The sequence below is a fragment of the Sebastes fasciatus genome, chromosome 21, assembly GCF_043250625.1.
Source record: "Sebastes fasciatus isolate fSebFas1 chromosome 21, fSebFas1.pri, whole genome shotgun sequence".
Taxonomy (NCBI): Eukaryota; Metazoa; Chordata; class Actinopteri; order Perciformes; family Sebastidae; genus Sebastes; species Sebastes fasciatus.
In genome coordinates this window covers 24,046,459-24,072,759 of record NC_133815.1, presented here as the reverse complement: position 1 = coordinate 24,072,759, position 26,301 = coordinate 24,046,459, and the positions used below count along the sequence as shown (strand labels likewise).

The window sequence follows — 26,301 nt, the reverse complement described above, 5'->3', positions numbered from 1 at the left end:
TGTATGTGAATGTGCTGTAAAGTTGGTTGAACCAACACTGGCAATTGCAAGCTTCTGATTATCCCACAACAAACTTGCAATCCATGACTTGTTGCATTGTAAACAGATGAGATGCACCATCTAACAAGCTAGCAAGAGATCTGAGGGCAGGCAGGCTGCTTGATGTCTGGTGGTTCCTTTGTTGAGGATGCAGGCGAGGAGATGAAACGTTAAGACGAAATCTTGACTTCACGGAGCAGAGACTTGACGTTTATTGTCGGATATGTTTGTAATATGGTGTGTTTTGGTCTAGTCATCTGTTTAAACAACAGTTATTAGATGATAACCTTTATTTAAATGGTTTCTGAGAACTATATTTACATCCGCCAAGGAGCTTATGTTTTCTGTTCGGTTTGTTGGTTTGTTTGTCAGTCTGTCAGCAGGGTTACGGAAAAACTACTGGTCCGATTGTCATAAAACTGGGTGGAAGGGTGTAGCATGGGCCAAAGAAGAACCCGTTCAATTTTGGAGCGGATCCGAATTTTGACATAATTCTAATAGTTTTAGAAATCTATCTAGATATATACTGTATATAGTGGTTGCGCTTGCAGATTTTCATATCATGAAAGACTGGACTATTGGCCTTGACAGAGGTCTGTGTTCTCCTAGTGCCCTTCGTTCAACAGGTAACAGGTCCTACTTGATGCCCTGGACATATTTCTTGGCAAAAAATAAAGTAGCGTTTGTTACATACTGTCGTAGCCGTTTAAGGGTTTAACTCTGCTTTTTATGTTAAGTATTATGAGCATATATTTTGATATTTAAATTAAGTTAAATATGAATTTGTGTATTATAGCTTTGGGTTGTATTTGTTCTTTATATTATAGACACTTGGTGTGACTGTCAGATACCGCCCCACCCCAGCTATTAGAGGCAGGTGGTGTGGTTGTGGGTTTTCAGTAAATGTCAGATAGATATAGTCTTTCGACCACTATTTGAGTATTTTCTTTGACATTACTAGGTTTTGTTTCATTTCATCATGATGTTAACTTAGAACAAAGTTTGGAAAGTTTTTGAATTCGTTAAATAAACAAATTTAAGTGTCGAAGTGGACAAGGAGGTTTTTTTTGGAAGTGAGTTGGAACTGACCATGTATTCAGCTCCCACAGCTTTTAAAGGCCGAAAAGCCGACACACATACGTTTCAGTATTATTGCGCAGGTTTTCAAATTAGATGTCACTGCATGGGAGCTTGGATTTTTCCACCTAAAAAATGTTTTTTTCTCAATTGAAATGAAGATGACATTTGATTGGAGGTTCACCTTTTAACCTCAACCATCTCCACATCGGACAACACAGACTTATATTGACTTGATACGATGACAAAATGATTGATCTAATCATTTCAAAGTTAACCTTGATATTATGTTTGGTAACTACTACCTTATTCTGTTGAGTTTTGCTCTGTAGTTGCATTTCAGTTCTTCTTTTGCCCAGTTTTTGCTCTCCTGTCTTACACAAGTTATATTCACAGTGAGAGGGAAAGCTCCTAAACACTCCCTGATGCCTCTACCAGCCTTCCCTTTACAGTAAACAATCACTTCCATGGCCTCACCTCACTGGCTGGCAAACATCAGGGCACAGAAGGAAAAAAGGCAGCAGTTAGCAGCGTCCCTGCCTGACACTCCCGAGGTCACATTCCGGTGTATTTGTGTGTTTACACTCGGCGTGACTGAAGATGAAAGCCAACGTGATGGGGAGGCGTGAGAGTCATCTGCTCGCCGCCACGGTTCGTAGTGTAAACCCACGCTCCGCGGTCACCTGCCTCTCGGCCGCCGCATTCCTCACCTGATCTATTTCTGGCGTGAGAGTGGATGGAAGCGGCTACGCTGACGTTAGCGGAGAGAATCTGTGATTAGTTTATGAAATTGGGTTATCTATCATGTGGAAACCAGAGTTTTCTCTCACAAAGGGGACCACATATTCACATAAGAGGCCCGCCACAGTGTGCGTTATTCAATCCAAATAGATTTCTTCTGTGATTGAATTCAGAGGAAAGTACGTCCCACATTTGCTAACAGCATGCACTCCGTGTGCTTTCTCCCAATTAGTCCCTGTGACATTTTCAAAACAAATCATCGCATTCACTCTAAATTGTATTGAAAAACTTGCTTGTCAATTTGTCTATTTTGTTAATCTCTCCTCTGCGTGGCACAGTGAGTTACGGCGTCAGGCATCGACAGCCTTCAGGAGAGTTGAGGAGGGGGGGGATTAACTGTCTATTTGCGGCAGCTGATTGCCGGGAATGAGATGCCCTCCGGTGCCGATCAACCAACGAAGCTCCGGCAGCCCTCGGCCATATTCAAACCCCCCCCCCACCTTCTCTACTCCCCATGTTGTCTGCTGGGGCACGCCTGCCCTAAATGGCACGCTCCCCTTTCCCTTTCATCTTCTTGTGAAAATTCATTAGGTACTGTATGCATGCCTTCCAGGCTTCCCATTTGAGGGATGTTGATAAAATACATACTGTACGTGCAACCTTAATCAGCTTGATCCACTTGATGTAGACTTGAAGGCGAGGTGGGTCTTTCTCTCTCTCTCTCTCTCTCTCTCGGTCTGCTCTCAGGCTGTTTGCTTTCTTAAATGAACGTAATGGTACAAACGGAGGATAAATTGCCTTCTGTGTGCTCCATCTCATCACATCCATCCCACAGGGCCCCCTCTCCGGAGCGGGTGGGTAAAAAGAAGAAAAAAGAAAGCAGACCAGAAAAATAATTCATTTGCTTTGCCTGGGAGATACACGTTGCTATCTGTGTAGAAACCCCCTGCGATAAGGCTGATGTGCATTTGGTGCATTAGGGCCTCTTGCACTATCGCCGCGGCACAGAGCGAGCTGGGAGGAAAAAAGGGCAAAAGTCAGTGTGAGAATGTGTCCGTGTATCGGACCTGCACCCCTCATTTTGTAACCTATCTACAGGGTTTACATGGGGCTTTTCCAACAGCTGTATGGCGACTGAAGCATCGTCTACAGAGGTGCAGAGAATGTCACGCAGACGACCGGGCGGTAACAAACAGCCGACCCGAGGATTCACCCAGGCTCATTCATTACATCTGCAGCTCTCTCGACAAGAAGCTAACATTCCAAATGAACTCTTCCCATCACCTCGGTGTCCCCTTTTTTTTTTTTTAATTCTCAATTATAGCAGGAGAAGGCACTACTCCACACATTCACCGTGACACTAATTTCACACCCACACAAGGACACTCAGAGGGAGTAATGGAAAACGCTGGCGGATGTCGGAGCAAACAAAAAAGGCAGCGCCAAAAAAACACGCTGCCACGGCCCTGGGAATAAAAATGTGACACAGTCGGCGTCAGCCTCGGAAGTTGAGCTCGGCAGCCCACAGGAGGTGAAGGAACTAGATACACCAGACAGAACACTACAGAGATACCAATGAGTAAGTAAAATGTAATTAGTTACCGCTAATGTATGTGTCACATTAAAGCAAACTGCTCCTTGATGCTAGACATATCAATTTTACTCCCCTGAGAGCCACAAGAAAGCGCTATTAGAGACTTACGAGCTGTTATTAAAGTCTTAACGCAGATGCAGGGGTCGTAAAAGATTCATTTGTTTACCAATGAATTATTGAGAGGTAGGATTTAATCAAAGCTACAGATGTTGCAGTCAGAAAGTGTTGTTAATCCCTCTTTGATTGCATCTAAATGAAAATATAGACTATAAAATTCACAGAGACTGATTGTTGATTGCGGAGTTAATTACAGACGCCAAATAAGAGACGGCAAACAATAATAAATTTTTTTTTAAAAAGCGATTACTTCAGATTGGCTCAGTGATCGTCTGATCGGGGTTTGGGAGAATTCACTCTCCATCTGCATTACTTTAATCGAGTCATCCAATGGTCCACACGAACATTACAGCACAGACTAAAACTGAATGATTATGTGTCCCCGTTGGAATGGTACTGTGATGTTTTCTCATCTAAAAAACTTAGATGACAAACAGGACAAAACTAATTATGATTGGGGCTGTCAAAGTTAACGCGATAACGCGCTAATGTGTTTTTTTTACGCCACTAATTTCTTTAACGCATTAAAGCAACTTGCAATTTTTCGGTTGTAGTTTTAAAGCTAGAGTGAAGATACTGGTATCGTATGAAAACCTAAGGAATCCATTAGCACCAACCGTGTCATACTAGCTTGTCGACATGGAGGCTAAATAAAACCGGCATGGCCATTTTCAAAGGGGTCCCTTGACCTCTGACCTCAAGATATGTGAATGAAAATGTTTTTTTATGGGTACCCACGAGTCTCCCCTTTACAGACATGCCCACTTTATAATAATAACATGCAGTTTTGGGGCAAGTCATAGTCAAGTCAGCACACTGACACACTGACAGCTGTTGTTGCCTGTTGGGCTGCAGTTTTCCATGTTATGATTTGAGCATATTTTTTATGCTAAATGCAGTACCTGTGAGGGTTTTTGGACAATATTATTCATTGTTTTGTGTTGATAATTGATTTCCAATAATAAATATATACATACATTTGCATAAAGTAGCACATTTGTCCACTCCCATGTTGATACGAGCATTAAATACTTGCCAAATCGCAATTAAATATTGTAATAGATCGACAGCCCTAATTATGATCCAGACAATAGTGAGGATAAAAGCTCTATCAGCCTGTGGCTCTGACCAGCAGGATGGTGGGTTTTAAGCATCATTGGACAGCTGTAAAAGACCCTTCGTCTGAGGTGAAGCACGCGTCTCACCGCAGTTTAACGTTTCCCACCTCCCGAGTTGACGTCTCCGAGCCTCAAAGTTGCGAGGTGGTGAGAACGAGGGGGGGAGGGGGTTGGAGAAATCCTCACAAACTTTCTCCAGAGATGAAAAGCCTGACCTTTTATCAGCTGCGGAAAATGCATTAGCTACCTCATAATCCAATTTCAAGACCATGCAAAGTGGAGGTTCTGACTGAATTTGAGTGTGGAGAGAGCAAGGGGGTAAAAACACCACAGTGAGTGTTTCTGACTCTTTGGGTTCTTTTTTTCTCTTCCTCTACTGCCTGCCTGCCTGCCAGCCTCTCTGGAGCTGCTGAGTTCGCAGAGGACTTCAAGGGCTTTGCACCACTGAGCTCCGTGAGCTCCATATCTTTTTTTTTTCTTCCCCCACCTCTTCCTCTCGGTGTCTCTCCGACTCTTCTTCGCCCATGCTCTAAGGAGCTTTAGAAAACTTGACTGGGTAATGGGAGCAGCAGTCAATCAAATTGCGCTTTTCAAAAGGTGATGCTTTGTTTCACGCTCGCTTCCCGCAAATCCCATCGAGCCTGGCATCTGTCAGGTTTGTCGTTCTGAAACGCGGCATCCAGCGCCAGTCACCCCGAACCCCGCGGTCCCTCGGCAGATGGAAGGGTTGACTTGTCGGCTGCCTGTCGAGAAATGAGGTCATTCCATTTTGCTGGGTCTAACTTTATTTTTTAATTTTTTAATAAGGTGATTCAAAACAACTGAAAAAGAAAAATGCATGGGTGTACCTCTTGGTAATAGAGAATTCACGCTACAGGTTTTAGGGTGAAAAATGATATTTACGTTCGCTTTATATAAGGTTCTAACAAAACGGAACATGAATAAATCCTGGATTTCTATTGGTGCCCTTCAGTTTTACTGAGTCTGACAGCATTGTCAAAACACCCCTGGTGCTGCCAGCTCTAATAACGTGGAGGTCGGTAATAAATTGTCAAATGAGCTCTTGTTGTAGCGTGATCCCGTCGAGGAACAGTAAAACCCGATATGGCAGAATGGGCAGGATCTCTGGACGCCCACAGCAACCAGGGGTCCTTGTATCTCCAAGGGGTTTATGGGCTCAGGTCTGACTCATTCCAGCTTTTACAGTCACACTGACCTTCCCATTAGGGCTCCATTACCAAAGGTCTATCAGAGAGAGAGGCGTATACCCGCTCTATTTATCCAGCTGCAGCCTCTTCTTATTAACTGCGGTGGATAAACAAGAGAGCAGCTTTGAAAGCTTTGGCGAGTCACGGGCAAATGCCTTTATTATGGCTTAAAATGAATGCACATGTGTATAAACACATGAAGCATAACAAAGAGTCCAAGATGCAGAACTATAATGTACAGGCATTGCAGGCATGTGGACCCCACCTCCTCTAAAAAGGAGCACCAACCCACATCAACCAAAGGGCCCCAAAGTGTCTCTAATTAGCTGACTGGATTCTTCTATTTGACTAAAATGTTGTGTTGTAATGACAGCGCAGAGGGACGTACAGTCAACAAAGCCATGAGAACTGAGACTCCTGGGTACACCAGCGTCGTTTGATGTCTTTCCAGCTTATGCAGACGTTTGACAAGGTGCCTTTTAGATGGAAGATACTGATTAGTTTGAGTGTAGTCGTCCTCCAACACACGCTCTGCCTCTGTTCAGCATTTGGTGTGTTTTTACCAATGAAGAGAGAAAAATAAAGGACGGCTGTCAGCTAATTTCAACTCAATTTGCTTCCATTTACTTGGTCCCTAGAACCAATTTTACAAGGTAAGATTTGTGCAATGCTTCTAAAGGTCATATGATCATCAGGAGATGGCCTCCACCATGGTAATATCCCCATATAATATTGTTTGCTATGCTGTAGGAGACCGTGGCAGCTAGCCAACAACTGAGTACTGGGTTTATGTGTTTTTTATGTATATACGTATGTCATGTGTGTGTTTTTGTAAAATATACAAAAAAAAAAATCAACAAATGTATCTTTCCTGTATGGTATGAAATGCTTTTTGGAACTATTTGGTTTGGTGAAAATAGTGTATTACTACACACTGCGGCCTGTTTCCATTAAAGACAGTATAGAGTTGGCAATCTGCACTAGGCAGTAGGCTTGCTGCGGTAGTCAGTGTTACCAGTGTTACACGGTTTTCGAGCATACACCGATTACATACTTTCTACTTTCTGGCCAGACTGCCCGCGTGAGCAGCGCGTGGCGGCTACGGAACCTGTTGTTTTTTTTATTTCGGCGTCCCTGTTAACAGCTGTCATGTTGCCAACTGCGTGTCTTATAGAAATTCAAGGTCTAGTTTTAACAACAGACAGTGAACATGACTCTTTTGACTGTATATTGACATCATACCAGCAACATTACTACAGTTTCAATGTCAATATCTTTAGATTATGTCACGGAAATGAAAAAAAAGTAAAGGTTTATTTTTAAATCAACACTGCCTGCTCTCATTTCAAAATACCCCCCCCCCCCCCCCCCCCACCCCAAGGTTTTTTCTGTGGATAGAATTCCTTCATTTGTTAACACAAGGCTTTTATTCTGAAATATTTGCAGGACAGTGTTGTAGAAAATGCAGTGACTTGCACGGCTCCATGAATGAATATAGCACGGGGTTTTAATTGTGGATTATTACTATTATTTACAAATGAGCACACACTTCTTAACCTTTTTCTGTCTAAAATAAATATAAATGACATTTATAATGAAATGAAATGGCCGTTATGAAAGGGAAACTGACAGCAGCAACAGCAGCAGAAATGCTGCCGGTGTGGACAACCCACGCGTGGGACACGGAGCAGCTCAGCGTGGCAGCCGTCAGGAGTTGGACAACGGACGCTACAAACTGAAAGTGAAAATGTCCGAGTCTCAGCACAGAGTAGTAGGAGTTAGATTTCCCACACATGGGATGAGAGAGAGCTGACAGACAAGATGACAGCGGAGAATTTGGTGTCAAAGTGAAAAGCCGGCGTGCACGACGGTGCAGTGGCGCCGGGTGGAAACGCGTGGCCCCGCAGGGAAAGCTCGACCGGAGAAGCCAGACACGCAGCCATCCGATGATAAAGATCAAAGTAAGCGCTCTACATATCACAAGCTTCATCTTTTCTTGTAAAATGTCCGATGTAATCTGTAAACACCAGTGTTGTCACAAGTTTATTAACAGTGGGAAAATGTCGTAATCGTGGCATCCCTACTAGGCAGTGTGATTTTTAAATTTATTTATTTGTTTTTTCATGTTGCATCGAAGTTTATTCAGATGTGTTACAAGGCGCTGGCTTGCTGTCAGATGTCTGACCACGAGACAGAAAATAACTCAAATATATCCCTTTAAAATAGGATCCTAAATCTGCCCCTTTGATCAGAGTGTGTTTCTCCAGGGCCCACCTCAGAAGGCGGTAACAGTATCCAGGTCAGGGTTAAACGCTACTCATTCTTCTCTTTCATACTGAAGACTGACTGACAGCCAGGAATGAGCAGCCTTCCCTTTACAAACCTCATCCACTTCCTTATTTCCTGACCTTAAAACAGGATGTTCGGCAGCTCCAGAATATAAGGTTAAGCAGCAGTGGCAGGAAAGTGAAGAAACAGCACTGGATCAGTACTCAATGGCAAAACAAAAAGTTCTCAATCCAATTTTTGCCGTCTTATGACATGGAACAGTCAGAAATAATTGCAAATTATGTTGCGTTGGCACTTTACATTTGACAATGAAAGTTGCATTAAGTTTAATTTAGAAATGCAAATGACTGTTTATGTTTGTTATGATAGGCAAGTGACAGGAGTCTTGAATCTGAATGTGTTTCAAGCTCCTTTTTTGCAAATCGTAAATAGAAAGTCTCTGAGCTAAATAGGAACCAGTGCATATTATTATATCTCAAAGGCAGCAAGACAAATATTACAGACGTACAGCCGGGCTGGCATACACAAGATATGCAAAGCAGCGAGAGGTGCAAAACAGAAATGCAGTGTTGAACATGCGGCGCACATTTCAAATCAAATCACAACACTGGTGGCAGCTAATCCTGTCCCTGCTAATAAAACTCCATACTGCGCTATCAATACTTAGAGCTCACACCCCAAACTAAATATATAAGCTTGTGTTTATAATTAACATGCAACACTAGAAGCTTTTTGTGCTGAAATAAAACCTGTGAAGGTGAGAATCTAATTTCCAAGAAACTGCTAAAAACATGAGAGCAGGAAGGAGACGATAAGAGCTTCTTTTTATATTATTTGTTTTTTGAAACCGATGCATTACAAAGAAGACCTATAATACTGTAATGTGTTCGTTTTTCAACTTAAAATGATTATGACACCAATTTGTGACATTAAAAACAGAAATATGGAACTGCTTCCAGATGGTCGGAGGGAAATTTGGCTAAATCTGAAGCAACCAAACTATTTGAAATCATTTTTGATATCTGAGTAATAAAGCATCCGTTTACGACCAGACCCCCTTATGCAGCGCGTACTTTGCATAGCTCTTTATTTCTCTGTGAGAGCCACTAAGCAGATTGCTATTAATATTCCCTGTGGCAATGACGGAGAAAAAAAATAAAAAAGAGAGTGTCTTATGTTAAGGCTTTCATACTGTATCCCTGCACAGAGCGTATAGACAATCAATAGCATCATGTCTATCACTGAGCAACATCTTAGAGTCTTGTGATCTGAATACACATGCTCGTTGAACACTAGACATGCTTTGTCTTCTTTTTCCAACTAGCTTATCATTGAGTTCTGCTTTGGGGAAGTGGTATAGTTTACAGTAGATAACTGTCATGACACAACAAGGCTATCCACAGGAAACACATGGAGGTAACCTTCACTTCGGACATGTGGATCAGTGGCCTTCACTAAGCCCCGGATGTATTGGCACATGGATTTAGCCGGCTATCAGAGGGGCCAGATAACCTTGTCATATCTACTTTGACTGTCATGGAGTGTAGTGGTGGTGGGGGTGTTACAGGATGGAGATTCCACCTCTGTAAATCCTCTTAATAAACCAACACACACACACTCACTCACTCACTCACACAGAGGCGCTCTGTCTTGACTGCACTGCACACAGCTTGGCAACATGTGCACCCCCCCAACCCCACCTGAGCCCCAGCAGTGAAAGGTCACAAGCCCCCAAGTGACAGCTGTCAATCACAGGAGGTGGGTATTATCCGATCCATTAATAACACCCTGAAAGGTTCTGGGAGACCATGGGGATGGAAATCTCCTGACTTGTCACCACTGGATATGACCTATACAGGAAACCTGTGGCCCTCAGAGCAACCTCCAACTCAGCAGAGGCACAAGCTTTTTATATATACAAGATGAGCAGCATGCTATAAGATTTAAAGGTGCAGTGTGTAGAATTTGGCGGCATCTAGCGGTGAGGTTGCCGATTGCAACCAAATGAAACTTCTCCAGTGTGCCAAACGTGAAGGAAAATTACGGTGGCCGACACAAAAAAACGTGAAAACAAATGGGCCTATCTAAAGCCAGTGCTTGGTTTGTCCGTTCTGGGCTACTGTAGAAACATGGCGGACGGCTCCGTGGATAAGACCCGCTCCCTATGTTGATATAAACGGCTCATTCTAAGCTAACGAAAATACAACAATTTTTAGTTTCAGGTGATTATACACTAAATAAAACATATATATATTAGGGCTGTCAATCGATTCAAGTGATTAATCGCAAATTAATCGCACATTTTTTATCCGTTTATCCTTAAAGGGAGACAAAACAACAACCCTCACAGGTGCTGCATTTAGCATAAAACATATGCTCAAATCATAACATGGCAAACTGCAGCCCAACAGGCAACAACAGCTGTCAGTGTGTCAGTGTGCTGACTTGACTATGACTTGCACAAAACTGCATGTGACTAACATAAATTGGGTATGTCTGTAAAGGGGAGACTCGTGGGTACCCATAGAACCCATTTACATTCACATATCTTGAGGTCAGAGGTCAAGGGACCCCTTTTAAAAGTGGCCATGACAGTTTTTCCTCGACAAAATTTTGCATAAGTTTGGAGCGTTATTTAGCCTCCTTAGCGACAAGCTAGTATGACATGGTTGGTACCAATAGATTCTTTAGGTTTTTCTAGCTTCATGTGATGTCACTACCTTCACTAGCTTTAAAACTGAGCTCTCTACAGCCTCTGATAGCAAGTTGTGTTAATGCTTTAAAGAAATTAGTGGCGTTAAAACGAATTTGCGTTAACGTTGACAGCCCTGATACTTATTAATATTATATTCCATTTCCGCCCCCCTAAAGGTTACACACTGTTCCTCTAAGACAACAAAATGTGAAGTTAAGATGCATAATACTGTTGATGTGGCTAAGAGATTGTATATCATTATCTTATATATATTTATTTATTTACTCACTTATCTGCTGTCTGGTACATACTGGTGCCTGCTGCTGTCTGTGTGTCTGTGAGTTTGTGTATGGTCTGGGTAGATTGTAAAAACTGAATTGCCCTTCTAGGGTAAATAAAGTTGTCTGAATCTGAATCTTAATCTGTATCCATTTTACAATTCTCTAGTTAAATTTTCTCGTAGGAGATTTCCATCATATCATATTCTCTGGTTTGTTGGTCATCCCGACGTGGGATTGATTTAGGTTTTTGTGGACTGTTGTTTGGCCTTTGTTGACATTGTATGATCGGCTTTGTTAAGCAAAAAGTAAGTTGTAAAACTGCAGTCCATTTACCGGAGCTAAATCCATAAATAAAAACATATGTGATAACTTTCCGCAGGCCTCTTGGCAATAGGCTATCAACACAGTAATATGAAACCAAAGCTCTGCGTGGCGTTGTCGACACATCGAGTATGTGTTGACATGGAGGTTATGAGCGATGCAACCCCCCAGCGACAAACAAGCTGAAGTCACATGCAGCGTGACTCTCGGCTGGGGAGGATTACCTGTGATCCGAGGATAATGAAAAAAAAAAAGAACTGCCTGATATTAAATTCTAGCACATGGAGAATGACTGATAGGCTTGTGTTGTTTTTTCTTTTTTTACCATGCCTGTTGGATTCTGCCTGCCTGCACGGGGCAATGCCCTGCGGGACGAGGCAGCGATAAAACCCTGTGTGAAATTCATTGTTTTTCTGTGCGGCATGTGTCGCCCATGACAAGTAAAAGTGAGCAAATACAATCACACCACAGCGTATACATTATAGATGAGGTGTAAATGAGCTAGACTGTTGCAAAGCATGAACGCAAGGCACAAAGCTAGTTAGTGTCGTTTGAATGAACGAGAAAGGTTGAGAGTTACAAAGCACGCAGATGAGGTTTGAGTATCAACAGCGTTGCAGCGTCTGCGTATAGACTATATTTTTTGGGCCTACCTGTCTGGAGCTGCAGGGCGTCCGTTGCGCGGCTTGTTGACCTGGGCGTACAGAGCCTCCAGGGGTGGGCCGCCGTTGTCCTGTCGGCTCACGGGAAGGTGAGGACTCTGGGGACTCTGGGGGAGATGGTAGTGGTGGTTGTACGGCTCCATGCCGCTGCTGTCCACCGACGAGTCTAACGAGCCGATGCCAGCGTAGGTGTGCTCCTCATCTGAGCTGAAGGCACCACCGCCGACGACGTCTTGGATCTCAGCGTATTCCCTCTCCTTTGCCTGCCTTTCCCGGAGCTCGCGCATCTTGGCCTGTATTCTGTGATAAACACATTGAAGAGAAAAAAGTTTGTTTTTATTTGTGAATCATCTGGCAAACTAAACAGAATGCTCAGAAATGCCAACATTTAATATAAAGAAAATACGATTTTACACTCTCAAATCGTGACGGAAATACATTTGAAGAGTCGAAAATGACTAAGATGAGCAGCCTGACAAATGGTATAATTCTTAAGCTGTTAAAAGTGGAAACGTCTGTAAATTATTGCCAGCTCCTTTTCTTTGCCTTTGTGTGAAACTATTTGGCCAACTGAAGCAAGTGCAAAAGAACCATATCAAATTGCCCAATATGAATCGCTTCTTAAAAGATTATTTCTATGTTTTGTTTACTATGATGCTCAGGGAGGCTATATACAATATTAGTTCCAGCTCTGCTGATGGAAACCTATCAAGTTTTCATGCTGTTTTTATAAGATTGGAAAAAAGTTGGAATTAAATTTGCCTGGAAGAAAAACGTAGAGCTGCAATTATTAGTCGACTAATCGATTCTCCAATTATTTATTATTATTATTTTGGCAATCGATTAATTGTTAAAGTAATTTTTTCATGCAAAATGCTGTTTTCAGCCTCTGTAATATGGCGATGTCTTGCTTGTCTTTGTTTTATATCATATTAAACTGAATATCTTTGGGTTTGGAACTGACAGAACAAGACATTTAAAGGCATCACCTTGGACTTTGAGAAACTGGACGGACATTTTTCACTATTTCCTGACATTTTATAGGCCAAACAATTAATCGATTCATTTAGAAGATAATCTGCAGAGTAATTGATAATGAAAAGAATTGTTAATAGCAGCCCTAGAAAGATGCTACCTTATGAATTACATAAGAAAATTGATGGTATTTGAGGTATTGACTTGCATGTGTGTAAGAAATGTGCAGTAGGGAGGCAACACAGGATAAAGAGATGGGGTAAAAAGACCAACTGTAACATTCCGCCCAAGACTCAGAGAGGCTTACAGCAGCATCCCAACTTTAAAGTTTAATCTCAGATATTGATCAGTCCAGACCTGAGGAAGAGGCCTCTCCTCTTCAAACTTCTAAAGTGGCTTTTCTTCTCCTAAGTAACAGGAAATGATGGAGAAAAATGTCTTCCACTGCAGTGAGAGAAGCCAAGCAGTATTATTCAAATACGTGGCTTTCCATGAGCCATTATAGGGCCGAGGTGAGTGCACTGATCTTATCCCTCAGGTCCTCTAACAAGAGGAGGTGGGAGGGAGACGGTTAGACCTCCTCTACATCCTTCCAAGCCCCCTTCCTCTCTCCCTCCATGCCGTTCCTCTCCCCGGGACCACTTCCATACAACAGAGCCTTTCACAGGGCCTTTTCCTGTCTCGGGGAACGGTTCCATGTGAACGCCCATCTGTCGGCGGCTAACAAGACTCGGTCATGGTGCTGCATGGGAGCGAGGAGAGCTGGCATTGTAGGAGACAGTGGGGAGTAGGAAGGAGAAGGGCTGAGGACAGGCAGAGAGGGGTGGGGGGGGAGTTGACCTCCCACTGCGGTGACCCTGGCAGCAGCCACCAGACTGCTCACTGGTTCCAGATGTTGGACCGCTGCTGTAGGCTAACGCGCACATCCACACACATGCACGCTACCCTCCCACTGGTGCTATACTTCCCTATTACCTCAGGTCATAACTGACCCCTGACCCCCCCGCCGCTGCTCCTCACAGATGATTGACAGGTTTGGAACAGAGATGGAATCCCCCCTAGCCTAACCCTCTCTCCCGTGTCTGTGTATTTTAATAACAGTAATCACATTTCAAACAATCCCCATTTTTCAATGCCGAATTAACCCAATTCCCACATCCTACCCATAGACTGCCTTGTTTATTTTTAGCTGTCCAAAATCCCATTTTCTCAGCATTATCTGCAGAATGAGATTTTGATGGAGGCCTGATGCAATGTTGCATGATATGCAGTCATCTATAAAGCCTCTAAGCTGGTTTGGTGTATCTTTTTGCATGGTCGCAGACCAGGTACGTTATGGAAATTATCAAACTCGCGGCACGGTCGTGTGCTCTCGGTGTCACTTTAGCTCGCGCTGTCAGGAAATAGAACAACAAGCCTCACATGGAGAAAAACACTAATTCCCAGAAGCCCTTTCACCTGCCATCTGGCTAAAGTGATGTCAGATCTCTGCCAGGAAGGACCAGACAATGATGTTACCACAGGTTCACGGAAGTCCGCTGGGATCTCAAAAACCCCTCTGGCGTTTTATGGGCTAATCAGATTCATAAAAACGGCAATATTGACATTTGGGATGAGATAATGGCCTCGGCTAGACTGGCGACATGAAGCTAAGAGAGAGAGACTTCTCTTCCAGGCCTCGGGAGTCGGACATGGATAAAGCTAATAGGTGCATTTCAATAAAAGGATATTAACAAGCAAAAATAGCAAATGAGATGTGAGTCATGCTGTTTGCTATTAGCCTCATTGCCATCCGATCCATCTTGCATCGTAACTTTGTTGCTTTTATACACTCATCAACTTTCAAAATAAAGCTTTTGTTTCGATACATCACGTTCTTCACATTTTTCAATGAAGTCGTGGCTCTTTTGTTTCGTACAAAAGACATGTATCCATCTGTGTGTTTGTGAAGCAAATACATCCATAATCCAAACCTGTCAGTCTGCAGAGAGAGGCCTATTCCAACTTGTTCTGACTGTCAGAAAGAAGAGCTGGACTGTCATATAAGTTTCCACCCTTGGCCGGTTGGCAGTGGGTCTCATTATGGCAAGCTGAGATTTGAATGCTACATTCCCAAGTGCATATTTTCAGCGAGATGTCTCCTATTGATGCGTCAAGAATGAAACTAACAGAGATTTAGTCACCTTAAAATTATATTCCTATGCATCCAATTAGAACATTTGTTTTGTTAGGAATGCCACCTGGATTCAATTTTTGGGCATGCTACTGCCAACAGTTGGACCACTTTGGTTCAACTATTGGATGGATTTCTGGTACCCACTTTCATGGTCCCCAGAGGACAAATCTACACCTACTAACCTGTAACTAACTGGTTGAAACTAACACCAGTAGGTGTGTTACAATTTCCAAAGGCTTCACTTATCCTGTGAAACATCTACCAGAAGGATTGCCGAAAAGAAATTGTGCAAATCATGGTTTGTGGAGGATGAATCCAAATAACTTTGGTGACATAGTGCCACCATGTGGTTGGTAATTTTTGGGTGGACTGCGGTGAAATTTTGTAAACATATTTATGTTCCCCTCAGTATGAATTGGAAAAGCTTTAAACATCATTTTTTATCTAGCGCCATCATCAGGTCAAAATGTAAATGTGTTCAATACTTTGGTTTATGACCAAATGCCTGCAGGACTATTGGCACTCCCATCAGCCTCAGCTGTACGTTGAGTGCTAACACGCTGAACTATATGGAACGCGAGCCACCTAGTGGGCAACTTTTGGTATGCAGAACTGGTGCTGCGGGACGAACCGTAGATGAAACTAGGATGGTGACCAAGGCAAACATTATGAAATGTAAACATGTTAGCACTGCGACATTAGCATTCAGCTCAAAGCAATACTAAGTCTAAGTACAGCCTCACAAAATTGCTGGTGTGGCTGCAGACTCTTAGAACTGATCATACCGAGACGCGGCGCGGAGATGGCAGCTTCCAAAATGCCTTGTCAAAGTGTGTCGGGCAAAACAGTGTGATGCGCCTGCAATCAAATGTGATTCACGGAACATGTGGTCTCTCGTTGTCTCAAAAACAGTAGCCTAAATGAAACTATCACCACATGAGATATGATTTCCCCCTTTTGCTCTCTCACATTCCAATAGCCAACAAGCTAGCTAGCCCTTCCACAGAGGAGCCAAAGTAGCAAAGCCCGCCTCTTACTTGATTTGTTTGGCTGCCTGGGCCAAAGTGTGACACTGACGAGTGGTACGACTCCACACCCGAAGCCGTCCACACATGATCAGTGGTAAAAATCGCTCGGCCCTGACTGTGCAATTGTTTTCCTACGGGGAGAGCGGTGCCGCCTGACTGGACGGAAGCGCCACCCTTGTTGTTGTTACCTATAAACAGTGAATGGCGTTCTTTGCACACTGTTTGAGGACGTGTTATACCTGAGCCGTGCTTTGCCTCTGCAAGGCTCTGCACCCTATACCTCGCGTTGAGCAAATTTCTTATCATGTGATGGCAGCTTGACGTTGAAAAGTTGAGAATATTTGAACTTTTATGTTAACGTCACTGTCAACATATTTCACTTGTTTTACCTACAACATCTACATTTTTAAAAAGTCCTATGCCCAACCATTCACCCCAACCTCCTCCCTATGACTTGTATTCAGAGGTTCAGAAAAACATCAAGCAAAGTAGTGGTGTATAAATGTATTTGGTAGGAAAAACAAGGTCTGCTCTGTAATATGCTCATTAGCTCCAAACCTGCGAACTGTGTTCTTCTTGGGCAACCTGCAACTGCTGCTCCACTTCCAAGCCCTCTGCTTCCCCCCCACTTTCTCCAGAGAGACCACCCCCACGCTGTACCATATATATACTCCATTAGCCAATTAATGGCCCAGCATGTTAACATTGAGGAAAGTGCTGCCCACACTAAACACATTATTACTGTACAGCCCCAATTACCAGCCCCTCTCCTCTCTTCTCCTCTTACCAGATACTACGTTTTGAGAGGAGAGGACACTGCAGCTTTTAATACAACCAGCCCGGGGATATGTTATTTCAAAAAGGGGACAACCGAGCTGTAGTGCTTCAATGCAGCCCAGTTGTGGATTTTCAATTTAATTAGACTGATAGAAAAAGAAGATAATTCCAGTATGTTTCTCTATTAGTTTACTTTATATTCTAAGAAGCAGAACTGACCTCACATATACCTTTAAATGAAATGCAATGCCTACTTGTTTGTTCTTCATAACAGTGCAGTGGAAAGGCATTTCCTCCTGGCTAAAAGACAGTCTAGACAGACTAATGCTGAGTTTTCAGGGCAGTTAAAGTTCAACCTCTAATCCGCTGACTGACCGTGTCTTCGAGATAATTATGTGTCAGCCTCATGACATTATTTTGTATTCAACGTCCCTCACTTTCAACTTTTTCTGCACTCCGTGTTGTTTTTCTCATCATTCAACGTCACTAAATTGAGCGTGAATACCTTCACGTCAACTAAAACTGATATTGTTGCCAAATGCTTCATTTCATAAGCAGAAGACTGTCACATGAAGTAATCACTCTAACACACGATATTGGTAGAATGAGAGGCTTAGTGTGAACCGGTAGCAACATGTCTGCTCACCTTCCTCACTGCACTGAATAAATCTCACTGTTTATCCATCAGCGCTGTTTTTTTGGACCAACAAAGCCAAGCAGACTCCTTCTCCATATGTTTGTCAATGTGTGATCTACCCAAGGGAGGCAGTGTGGTGGTGGTGGTAGTGGGGGGGGGGGGCTGTCTGTACTTTCAGACACTCATTTTGAAGTCAACACACTTAGAAGCTTGAAAGCCTGCCTCTTCAATATGCATTGTTACCGTGCTGGATGAAACAGAATGTATTTGCTCTCTTACTTTCTCACCCAGCCGACTTGAATAGATTGCTCTTTTCAATACCCCCCCCCCCCCCCCCCCCCCCCCTCATCAAAACGTGTTCTATTGTTCAGAAGTGCAGACGGAGGGGCAGAATGTATCTGAATCTAATCAAAGTGCGGTAAATGACTCCGCGTGCAGCTGTCTGGGCAGAAATCGCGAAAAACCCTCCGATAGCCCATCTTTTGTGTTGACACTTGGCCCATAACCGCGTAATGCAATCACGGAGATAATTGTCCAAGTTTCTGGTGGTGTTAATTCACACTGTTAACAATCGCATTAACTTGCTGTAGGTATCAATATAATTACAAATGTAATCACACTTCCCAATCAGCCAGTCGGAGCTTCTTTTGAACTCACTATGCAAATGAGACTCAAATGGGATACTGAAATAATGAGATGGTTTGACAAAGTGGAATGATAACGTTGGCGTTCCACAATCACTGTGTGGGAAAAAAAAAAAAGTGAAAAGGAAGGATCTGCCTTAAGGTAAACTGCTTTATTTTCATTCTATCGGTGGCACTAAGTTCATTGTACTCTGGTGGAAGGAGAAGAACTTGTTGAATAAAAGACCAAATTCTCACGCCCTTATCCAGGTTTGTCAATATGAGTTGTGCTGACTGACCCACTCCAGAATCACTGGTCAGGTTTTTGTTTGTCTAGAGTCAGCAGGAAGTCAAACAACAAACGAGGAAGCAGGCCACTGTTGAGGATAAAAAAAAAAAGCAGTGCTGTGCTCTGCTGTGGTACGAGGAGAGTAGCGGTGGAGTGCCGGCCGCTGATTAGAAGCCAACCGGAGCCAAGCAGATAAGAGAGAATGGACATCATAATCAGCTGCCAGAGAGAAAGACAGAGAGAATGGAGTTCAGTTCAGGCGGAAAATGAAGAAGGAACATTGTCAGGTTGTCTTTGTGTGCTTCTCTCTTTGGCCGGGGAAAATATAGTTTCGGGGCTAGCGTGTGCAGAGATAAGTCAGAGGCTGATAGGAGCTCCACCAACGCCAGCCGCCCTGTGTTTCTGTCTTTTCCATCTCTTCTCCCCCATGGCCTCGCATGAATGAGGGCCACAGAAAAACGGCTGCTCTCCAACCCACCCAAGGTCCAATCAGAGAGCTTGTTGTCTCCACAGTCCTCTCAACATGAGCCAATCAGATAGGGCTGTGTTGGGCGCTGTCCACAGGCATAAAGAGACCAGAGTGATGGCTGCCGCCGCTGGCCCGAACAAAGATTTAGATCAGCCGAACCACAGGTTCCAATGTGGCCTTGATGAGATATGAAACAGTCAATCACAGGAGCTGTGTCAAATCTCCCAAAACAAACGCTGCTGATAAGCACTCTTCATCAAGTGGATGCACTGCACCGTGCTCTATAGCGATGAAGTCAAAGCTTTATGGACTCTCTTCTCCATCATCTTCCACCCATAAGAGGATGACGAGACATCAACGGAGGAGAACATTTTTCACTCAAAATAAACGGGTTGGTGTCTGCTCGGACCGCGGGCCAAACCGTAAATTGCATGAATCATATCAAGGTCAGAGTTTTAAATATATAACCGTAGCTGCCTTATTGCAGGGTAAAAAAAAGGGCAGGTTTTATGAATTAATCTGTTTCACCTCCTCGCTGACTCCTATTTTGAATCGCTAAAAGCCCCTGTCAAAGCCGTCTGCTCGAATTAACGATCGCTAATGTCAGTGGAGCCGGGAGTTTGGCCGCGGCCCATCCCAGGGTCGTGCTGACACGCAGGGGCCGGCTGACGGTTGCCAGCGTCGGAAAAAACCTGTTACGGCCTGATCCATAATTTCATAAACGCACTCAGAAATGGTCCGGCGTTGTAATCAATCAGAGCATGAGGAACTAAGACAAATGTAGCAGCTTGTAATACAGTAGTGTTACCAAAAAATACAGGAAGTAATGGATTTCTGAGCTGTCGTCCCGCTGAACCCCAACGCTTTGAATATCGACTCGTCTTCATGGCAGGTTGGTTTATTATTACCCGCCGCGATTTCCCTCAGGATTCCCTTTCCATTAACCGAGGGACAATCCCGGCCCCGGCTGAGTGATGGGATTTGGGAACAGGTACAAAAGGAAAGAATTAGGTTGCCCTCCTGCACGGGGGAGCTGGGACCGGAGCTCACACATGCAGAACGGACACAAACAAGACAGGGAATGAGAACGCGCTGTGAGACAAAGAAACTGGGTGACAGCTGAGAGAGAAGAAGAAGTAGGATTTAAATATGTGTTTGTGGGGAAGGGGGGAGAGGGTTGTGAGAACATGGACTCTACATATCTCGTGCCCACTGTGTGTCGATTCTGCTGCTTAGCATGACAGCCGTTTGGGAGCCTCTCAAAGGGGACAGATGTGGATGGAGAGCCAGGCCCGCCGGTCTCCAGGGTGCACTGAGGGAAATGTGTTGGGCCCTCAGCCAGAGGGGTTCCGCACCCTCAGCGGAGACGACCATCGCTGCAAGTTGAATACCAAAAAAGAAATGTGCTACAGCTTCTTGAGCAAAGGCCTCCAGATGTTCCATTCAGCAAGGAAGAGGGGCCTTTGTGAGCCTTTTTTTGTTTTTGTGTGTGCACACTTGTTTGTGTTTGTGGCACCATGCATTTTCATCATGCCATCCATCCTTCGATGTAAGAAGGAGCGGTATCAAGCCCTATTGTTTCTATTCAATTAGCTGTCATTACCAACGGCAGTTTGATTACTGAGTTCATTTGGCTGCCGGAGAACAATGGAGGCGGCAAGCTGTCTTTTCATTCACCCCGCCACCAATATAGTCTTTCCCCCCGCCGGAGAGAATTAAATAGGGCTTGTCTGTTGAGGGATGAGGCGCACGCGGCGAAACCAATGCCTCGCCTCATTCTTCTGGACGTCCTGATGTCCGCGCAAACACACCGGAGGACACGGAGCCAAGAGGGGCGGATTAAAAGGAACAGCGTATTCTTGAGCGATTAACAACCTGGGCGAGCTGCGGGAGAAGACAAATGCGGAGCTCCATCGATTTCACTATTATAATGAGCACCATTCAATCATGCCAAATCCACCGGGGGCCCGCGAGCACCATTAAGAGGTCAGCGCCTCTGAATGGCAACAGGCAACAACAATCCATAAATGATCTATTTAATGTACTGATATAAAAGAAAAGGGACATTTCACAAATTGACATCTGAGTACTTTCCCAGAATTTCCCTCAACCTTGCTTTCGCCATTTTGCTAATTAGGTAGTTTGCTAATTTTCCGGTCAGCAGTGTTTTTTTTCTTTGGGGGCTTAATTGTTGAGGCTTTTAGCGAGCCAAGGCTGTGTCTGAGCACTCACCTCTCTTGTTCCAGCCTCATCCGCAGGGTCTCTTCCTCTGACGCCTGCATGTCCTCAGCTTTAGATTTACTAGAGCCCTTCCTTTCCATCCTGTCTCCTGGCTGCTCATCCCTCCGGTGCTTTCCGAACCTGAGTCAAAGAGAAGGGCAGAGAGGATTTAATTGAGGCCCACACTTTAATCATTTCCAACCCAATATGGACAATTTTTACAGCAGCATGTCTCTTCTTTGTCCGGGAAATTCAGGTGAAATACTCAGTAGGAAATTAAAGTGTCAAACTGTCAAAATCTTCAGGTCGGGTTTGTACTGGGAAGACAGCTCAGGAGGAGTCTCCCCGGGCACCCATTCGTTATTGAAAGAATAACTTGGTCTTTTTCATATGAATGCAATCAAAATGCATCAAGCCATATCAAAAGATAACTCAGTGTAGTAGTGAATTCCCTCGCTGCCAAGTCTCCATCCAGGACAGCAAGAAAAAGATTCAGTGCGAGTCTGAAAAGTGGAAAAATGGCTAAAAACTCCCCCCTTTTAAAAGCGAGGATGAGCTGCCCGTTTCCTCCCTGAGCTGTAGAGTTTACTCAGAGTGATGGGAGCAGTGACAGCTCATGATTTAGTTCGGAGCGAGGAATGGGAACAAACTACCTGCAGCCAGGCAAAAAATGTAAGCGGAGGGAAACGGCCCGAGCTCGCCGGCATCATTTGTAACTTTCTAGGCAGCGTCGCAAACTTTTTACATTTTAATGACGGGAGTGACACGCCGGTGGCGGTAAATCCGTTACAGCTTTACAGCAAGGTGAGAATAAGCCGAACCAATGATCGTAAATTCCTCGGGTCGGTCGAGCTCGGTGCTGGGCGGATAAATGACTGGAGACTCCGGCTGACGGAGAGGTGTGAGAAAATGATGAGGGATGGGAAAAACAGAAAGGAGGCATGCAGTTGACAGGGAGTACAGTACATTTACAGGGCTGCACACACACACACACACACACACACACACTAGACAACTCTATTAACTGACTCCACTGGCTTTATTACTCACAACAATGTGCTTGTGGATACCACCAAGAACAGCTGTCGACTTTATACACGTGCACATAAACTATCTGATGAGACAGAACAGGAAAGGCAATATCATGAAAGTATGATGTCATTTCCTGCTGCTCCACAATGGTGCCAGCTGTGAAGGAAGGATACAGAAAGAGGAAGTACTCCAGACAGATATCCAGGAAGCGCACATGACGGCCATTTTGCGCATGCATAGAGAAGCACATGTGTACACCATATGCGGTAGATACAGTGTCTACTTTGACCCACGGTGTGTGGTTCTCAATGTATGGGCTTGTGAAGCCTCATTAAATATGTCTACTGAGTATGAACACCATGTTTATAGGTCAGAAGATGTCTTTAGATAATGACAGTTGAGGGATTATTTTATGAAAAAGGTGAGGATGGGTCACTGAATAGACATGAATGGTATAATTAAGGTAACTGTGGATGCAGCCTTCAAGCATGCCTTGTAAGTACTAATGGAAAAAAGGGAGACTAAACACGTGCTGTACATAAATGCCAAATGAGAGTCAGAGATAAATATTAAAATCTCAAAGAAACATACTGTAGCTCTAACTGACGGGCTGAACTTAAAGGTCCATATTGTAAAAAGTGCGATTTTCATGTCTTTTATATCATAAAGAAGGTTTAAGTGATATATAAATACTGTGAAAGTATCAAAACACTCAATCGAAGAAAAATACACACAGCCCGTATTCAGAAATTGTGCGTTTGAAACAGGCCGTCAGGATTTCTGTCCATTTGTGATGTCACAAATCTACAATATTTAGACAATTTCACAGTTTTAAACATAAACATTCTAAATGTGTCCCAGTTTAATTCCTGCTGCAGTGTATGTGAATGACATCAGCTGACAGGAAGTAAACATGGACCCAAGCTGTTTCCAAACAACGCAATTCCGTTGCCACGCTGTTGAAATGTGCTAAAACGGAGCGTTTCTGACAGAGCATGAATATAGGTTTATTCAGACGGACGCGATGAGAAAAATAATGTTTTGTTTGAACATTAAAGCATGTAAACATGTTCTAGTAGAAACACAAAATACAAGCATGAACCTGAAAATCAGCATGATATGGGACCTTTAACTCAGTTCATTACTTCCCAAATCGAATGCATACAACTAACCACCCAACAAGTGTTATGGATATGTGGTGACCTCGAGGCAAATCATACCAAGGCTGCACAAAAATGAAGGTTTTTTAAAACAATTGTAAAATGACCACCTCTTAGTTGTATGCCTCCGCCAACCAGTCAAGTTGCAGTTTACATCCATGTCTGTCCAAATTAAAGTTACGGCCAAAAAACGCGAACTAATCAGTTCTTCTTTGGAACAACCCAATTGGGACAAACCGAATACATAATGCCTCCAGCCACGGCTGTCACCGGCGCAGAGGCATAAAAATGGAGATTGTACGCAATTCTTAACAACTGAAATGTTGAAGAGATTACATGAGGAAGGGACATACTGTATATCTGTGTAAACTATTGCTTGCAAAAAAGCTGAACATGTCTTGATAGAAATTGGGAAACATGAACCACTTACATGAACTGAAATGCTGATAAGGAGACCTATTTAAACATGGAATTAGTGGAATTACATATATTTCTAGACTATCCAATGCTAACTATTTGTTTTGCTTCATGTTGTTTTTGTACTACCGTCATACAATATGTTACAAATGTGAAAAGTCAATAAAAGCTGTAAAACGTAAGTACTGCAAACCTTGCAGGCTTATGTGATTGTCAGGTCGGTGGAAACCAGCCCACTTATATGAACAAATTTGATGATTGCAAAGACAAGGCAATAGCAGAAAGTATATGGGTTATGTGAGACGTGAGAAGAAATTCAATAAATATAATCACAGAAAAGGACTGGATCTTTATCGACTGTTTATATTACATAACGTAACTCGATGTTCTAGCATTGTACACACTGACATTGATTATGATGTACCACATGGGCTTTTTTTTGAGCGGACCCGTTCAATTTCCAGACGGAGGAACAGGAGAAAGCATTAAGCTGTGCAGTCTCGCAGCCCCACGGTGCTTCAATCCCGGTTTATTTTTACCTTCCTCATGGCTGAGCTTTATTTGACAGTTTGAAAACTTTCTCCGAAAGCTGAAAAAATTACATCAGACAAGGTTGACTCTGGGCCGGTGGAAGGGAATATATTCATGAAATGGGAGACTGTTTCCCCCTCACGGATGTTTATTATTCTACTTTACATTAAAAGCAGCCAGGACCTTTGTGCAAATGGTTTCTCTTTGGTAGCAGCTGCTTTGGAATTGTAATTTTTTCGAATGTGCTGCGGCCTAGTGGGAGATTCTGGTCTGTGGTTTAGCCCAGGAGAGGCTGAAGGGAGCGATATGTGGGTGCTTTTGTAGCACAGATAGCATACATTACCTGATTAATTAATCAACAAATGGCTCTAGTAAGGCATAAAACTCCAGGCTGGGGCTGGGAATGCTAATAATAGTGAGCCTGCTATCTATCACCAGGGCAGGTGACAGCTTCTCTCGCCTCACTTCAAGGACTTTCATTAACTTCCTGAGGAAAATTCACCTTCCTCTTTTCCTCTTCCAATTTTTTTTTTTCAGTCTCTTCTTGCTTCGACCCCCCCCCCCCTTAAAAAAACATAAAATAACCGTAGGGGAGACAAACTTCTGCCCTCAACTTTTTTTCTTCTTCTTCTGGATCAACATCAATACAGTGAGGGATTTGTCATAGTGAAACATATTGGCGGATTAGACTGAGCAGGACCCTGGGCGTGCAGCAGCTATTCTCCCATCGCCGGTGGCCTGAGAAGGAGGGCCCACATCAAAGCGGAGGCGGAGGAAAAGGGACGATACTACCAGAGCTATTAGAAGGCTATCGGGACACTTGCTTGGTTCGCAACATGGCTCTGCCCTTCACTTGGAACAGCTTGAGTCCCTGCCAGTGGGGAACGCGGTGGAACACAGGATTAGCCACCAAAACCTCCACTGACGCACAAACCCCCAGTGTAATATTTCTACACTCAACATTTTTTTCAGTAGGAACATACAGAAATCTCTGGTACTACTGTGTGTGTGTATGAAAACTGCACACTGTATTGATGTTCATACCTGTCTGTGGAAGATAAGTGTCTCATTTGAGAAACGAAGGGAATCCAATAAGAAACAGTAATGATTTGGAGTTAATCAGTGTCAAGGGAAGAGGGAGGTGGGGGGGTGAGGAGAAACTCTGCCGTTTCTGTAAAACTCTTGAGCCAGTATTGGCACGTTGGCATTAATCTGGGCTGGCATCAGGATAGTTGTATTGAGAGTGAGGTTGATGAGGCTTGATAATAAGATATTGATTGGCAGCCACAACTCATGGGTAGAATGACAATGGAGTAACTACAGTACACCTTGGAGTTTGGGAAAGGAGAACTTATTTGGGCCCAAAAGTCAGACTAGTTTCTTTGTAATGTGGCTGCATGACATTATTTATTATTACATATTGTTATACATCATTTGCTATGTGAAATGGGCACTGGTTATTTTTGACCTTGGCAACAGTAGATTAACAGAATAATCTTAACTCAAAACCACCACTTACTAGTTTTTCCCTCAAAACAATTGTAAGTGGCTATTTGAATTAAAGAGGACCTATTATGCTTTTTTCTCTTTCCTTTAGTGTGCTATATAGTTTTTTTGCGCATGTAAAAGGTCTGCAAAGTTACAAAGCTTAGAGTCCAGGCCAAAGGGAGTTACTCCCCCCCCACAGAAACACCGCTCCTGAACTGCCTGAAACGCCTCGCTTGAAGTCCTCCCTTTTCTTCCGTAACGTGTTGATGTCACCAAGTAACACATAGGCGTAGCGGCTCGTTTGGCACGGCCTCACACAAACTAGTTAAAGCGGAGC

General features: G+C 43.6%; 1 protein-coding gene across 3 annotated transcripts in view; it reads right to left on the bottom strand.

Annotated features, from left to right (window-relative positions):
* Positions 1 to 26,301, bottom strand: part of LOC141759297 (partitioning defective 3 homolog) — a 432,434-nt gene that overhangs the window by 88,843 nt on the left and 317,290 nt on the right. For all 3 annotated transcript variants that reach the window (XM_074621247.1, XM_074621248.1, XM_074621249.1), the window contains 2 exons: positions 21,349 to 21,477; positions 12,134 to 12,442 (listed from right to left, as the gene is read on the bottom strand). In XM_074621247.1, the coding sequence (XP_074477348.1) occupies positions 12,134 to 12,442; positions 21,349 to 21,477 (438 nt within the window). The remainder of the gene's footprint in view (positions 1 to 12,133; positions 12,443 to 21,348; positions 21,478 to 26,301) is intronic.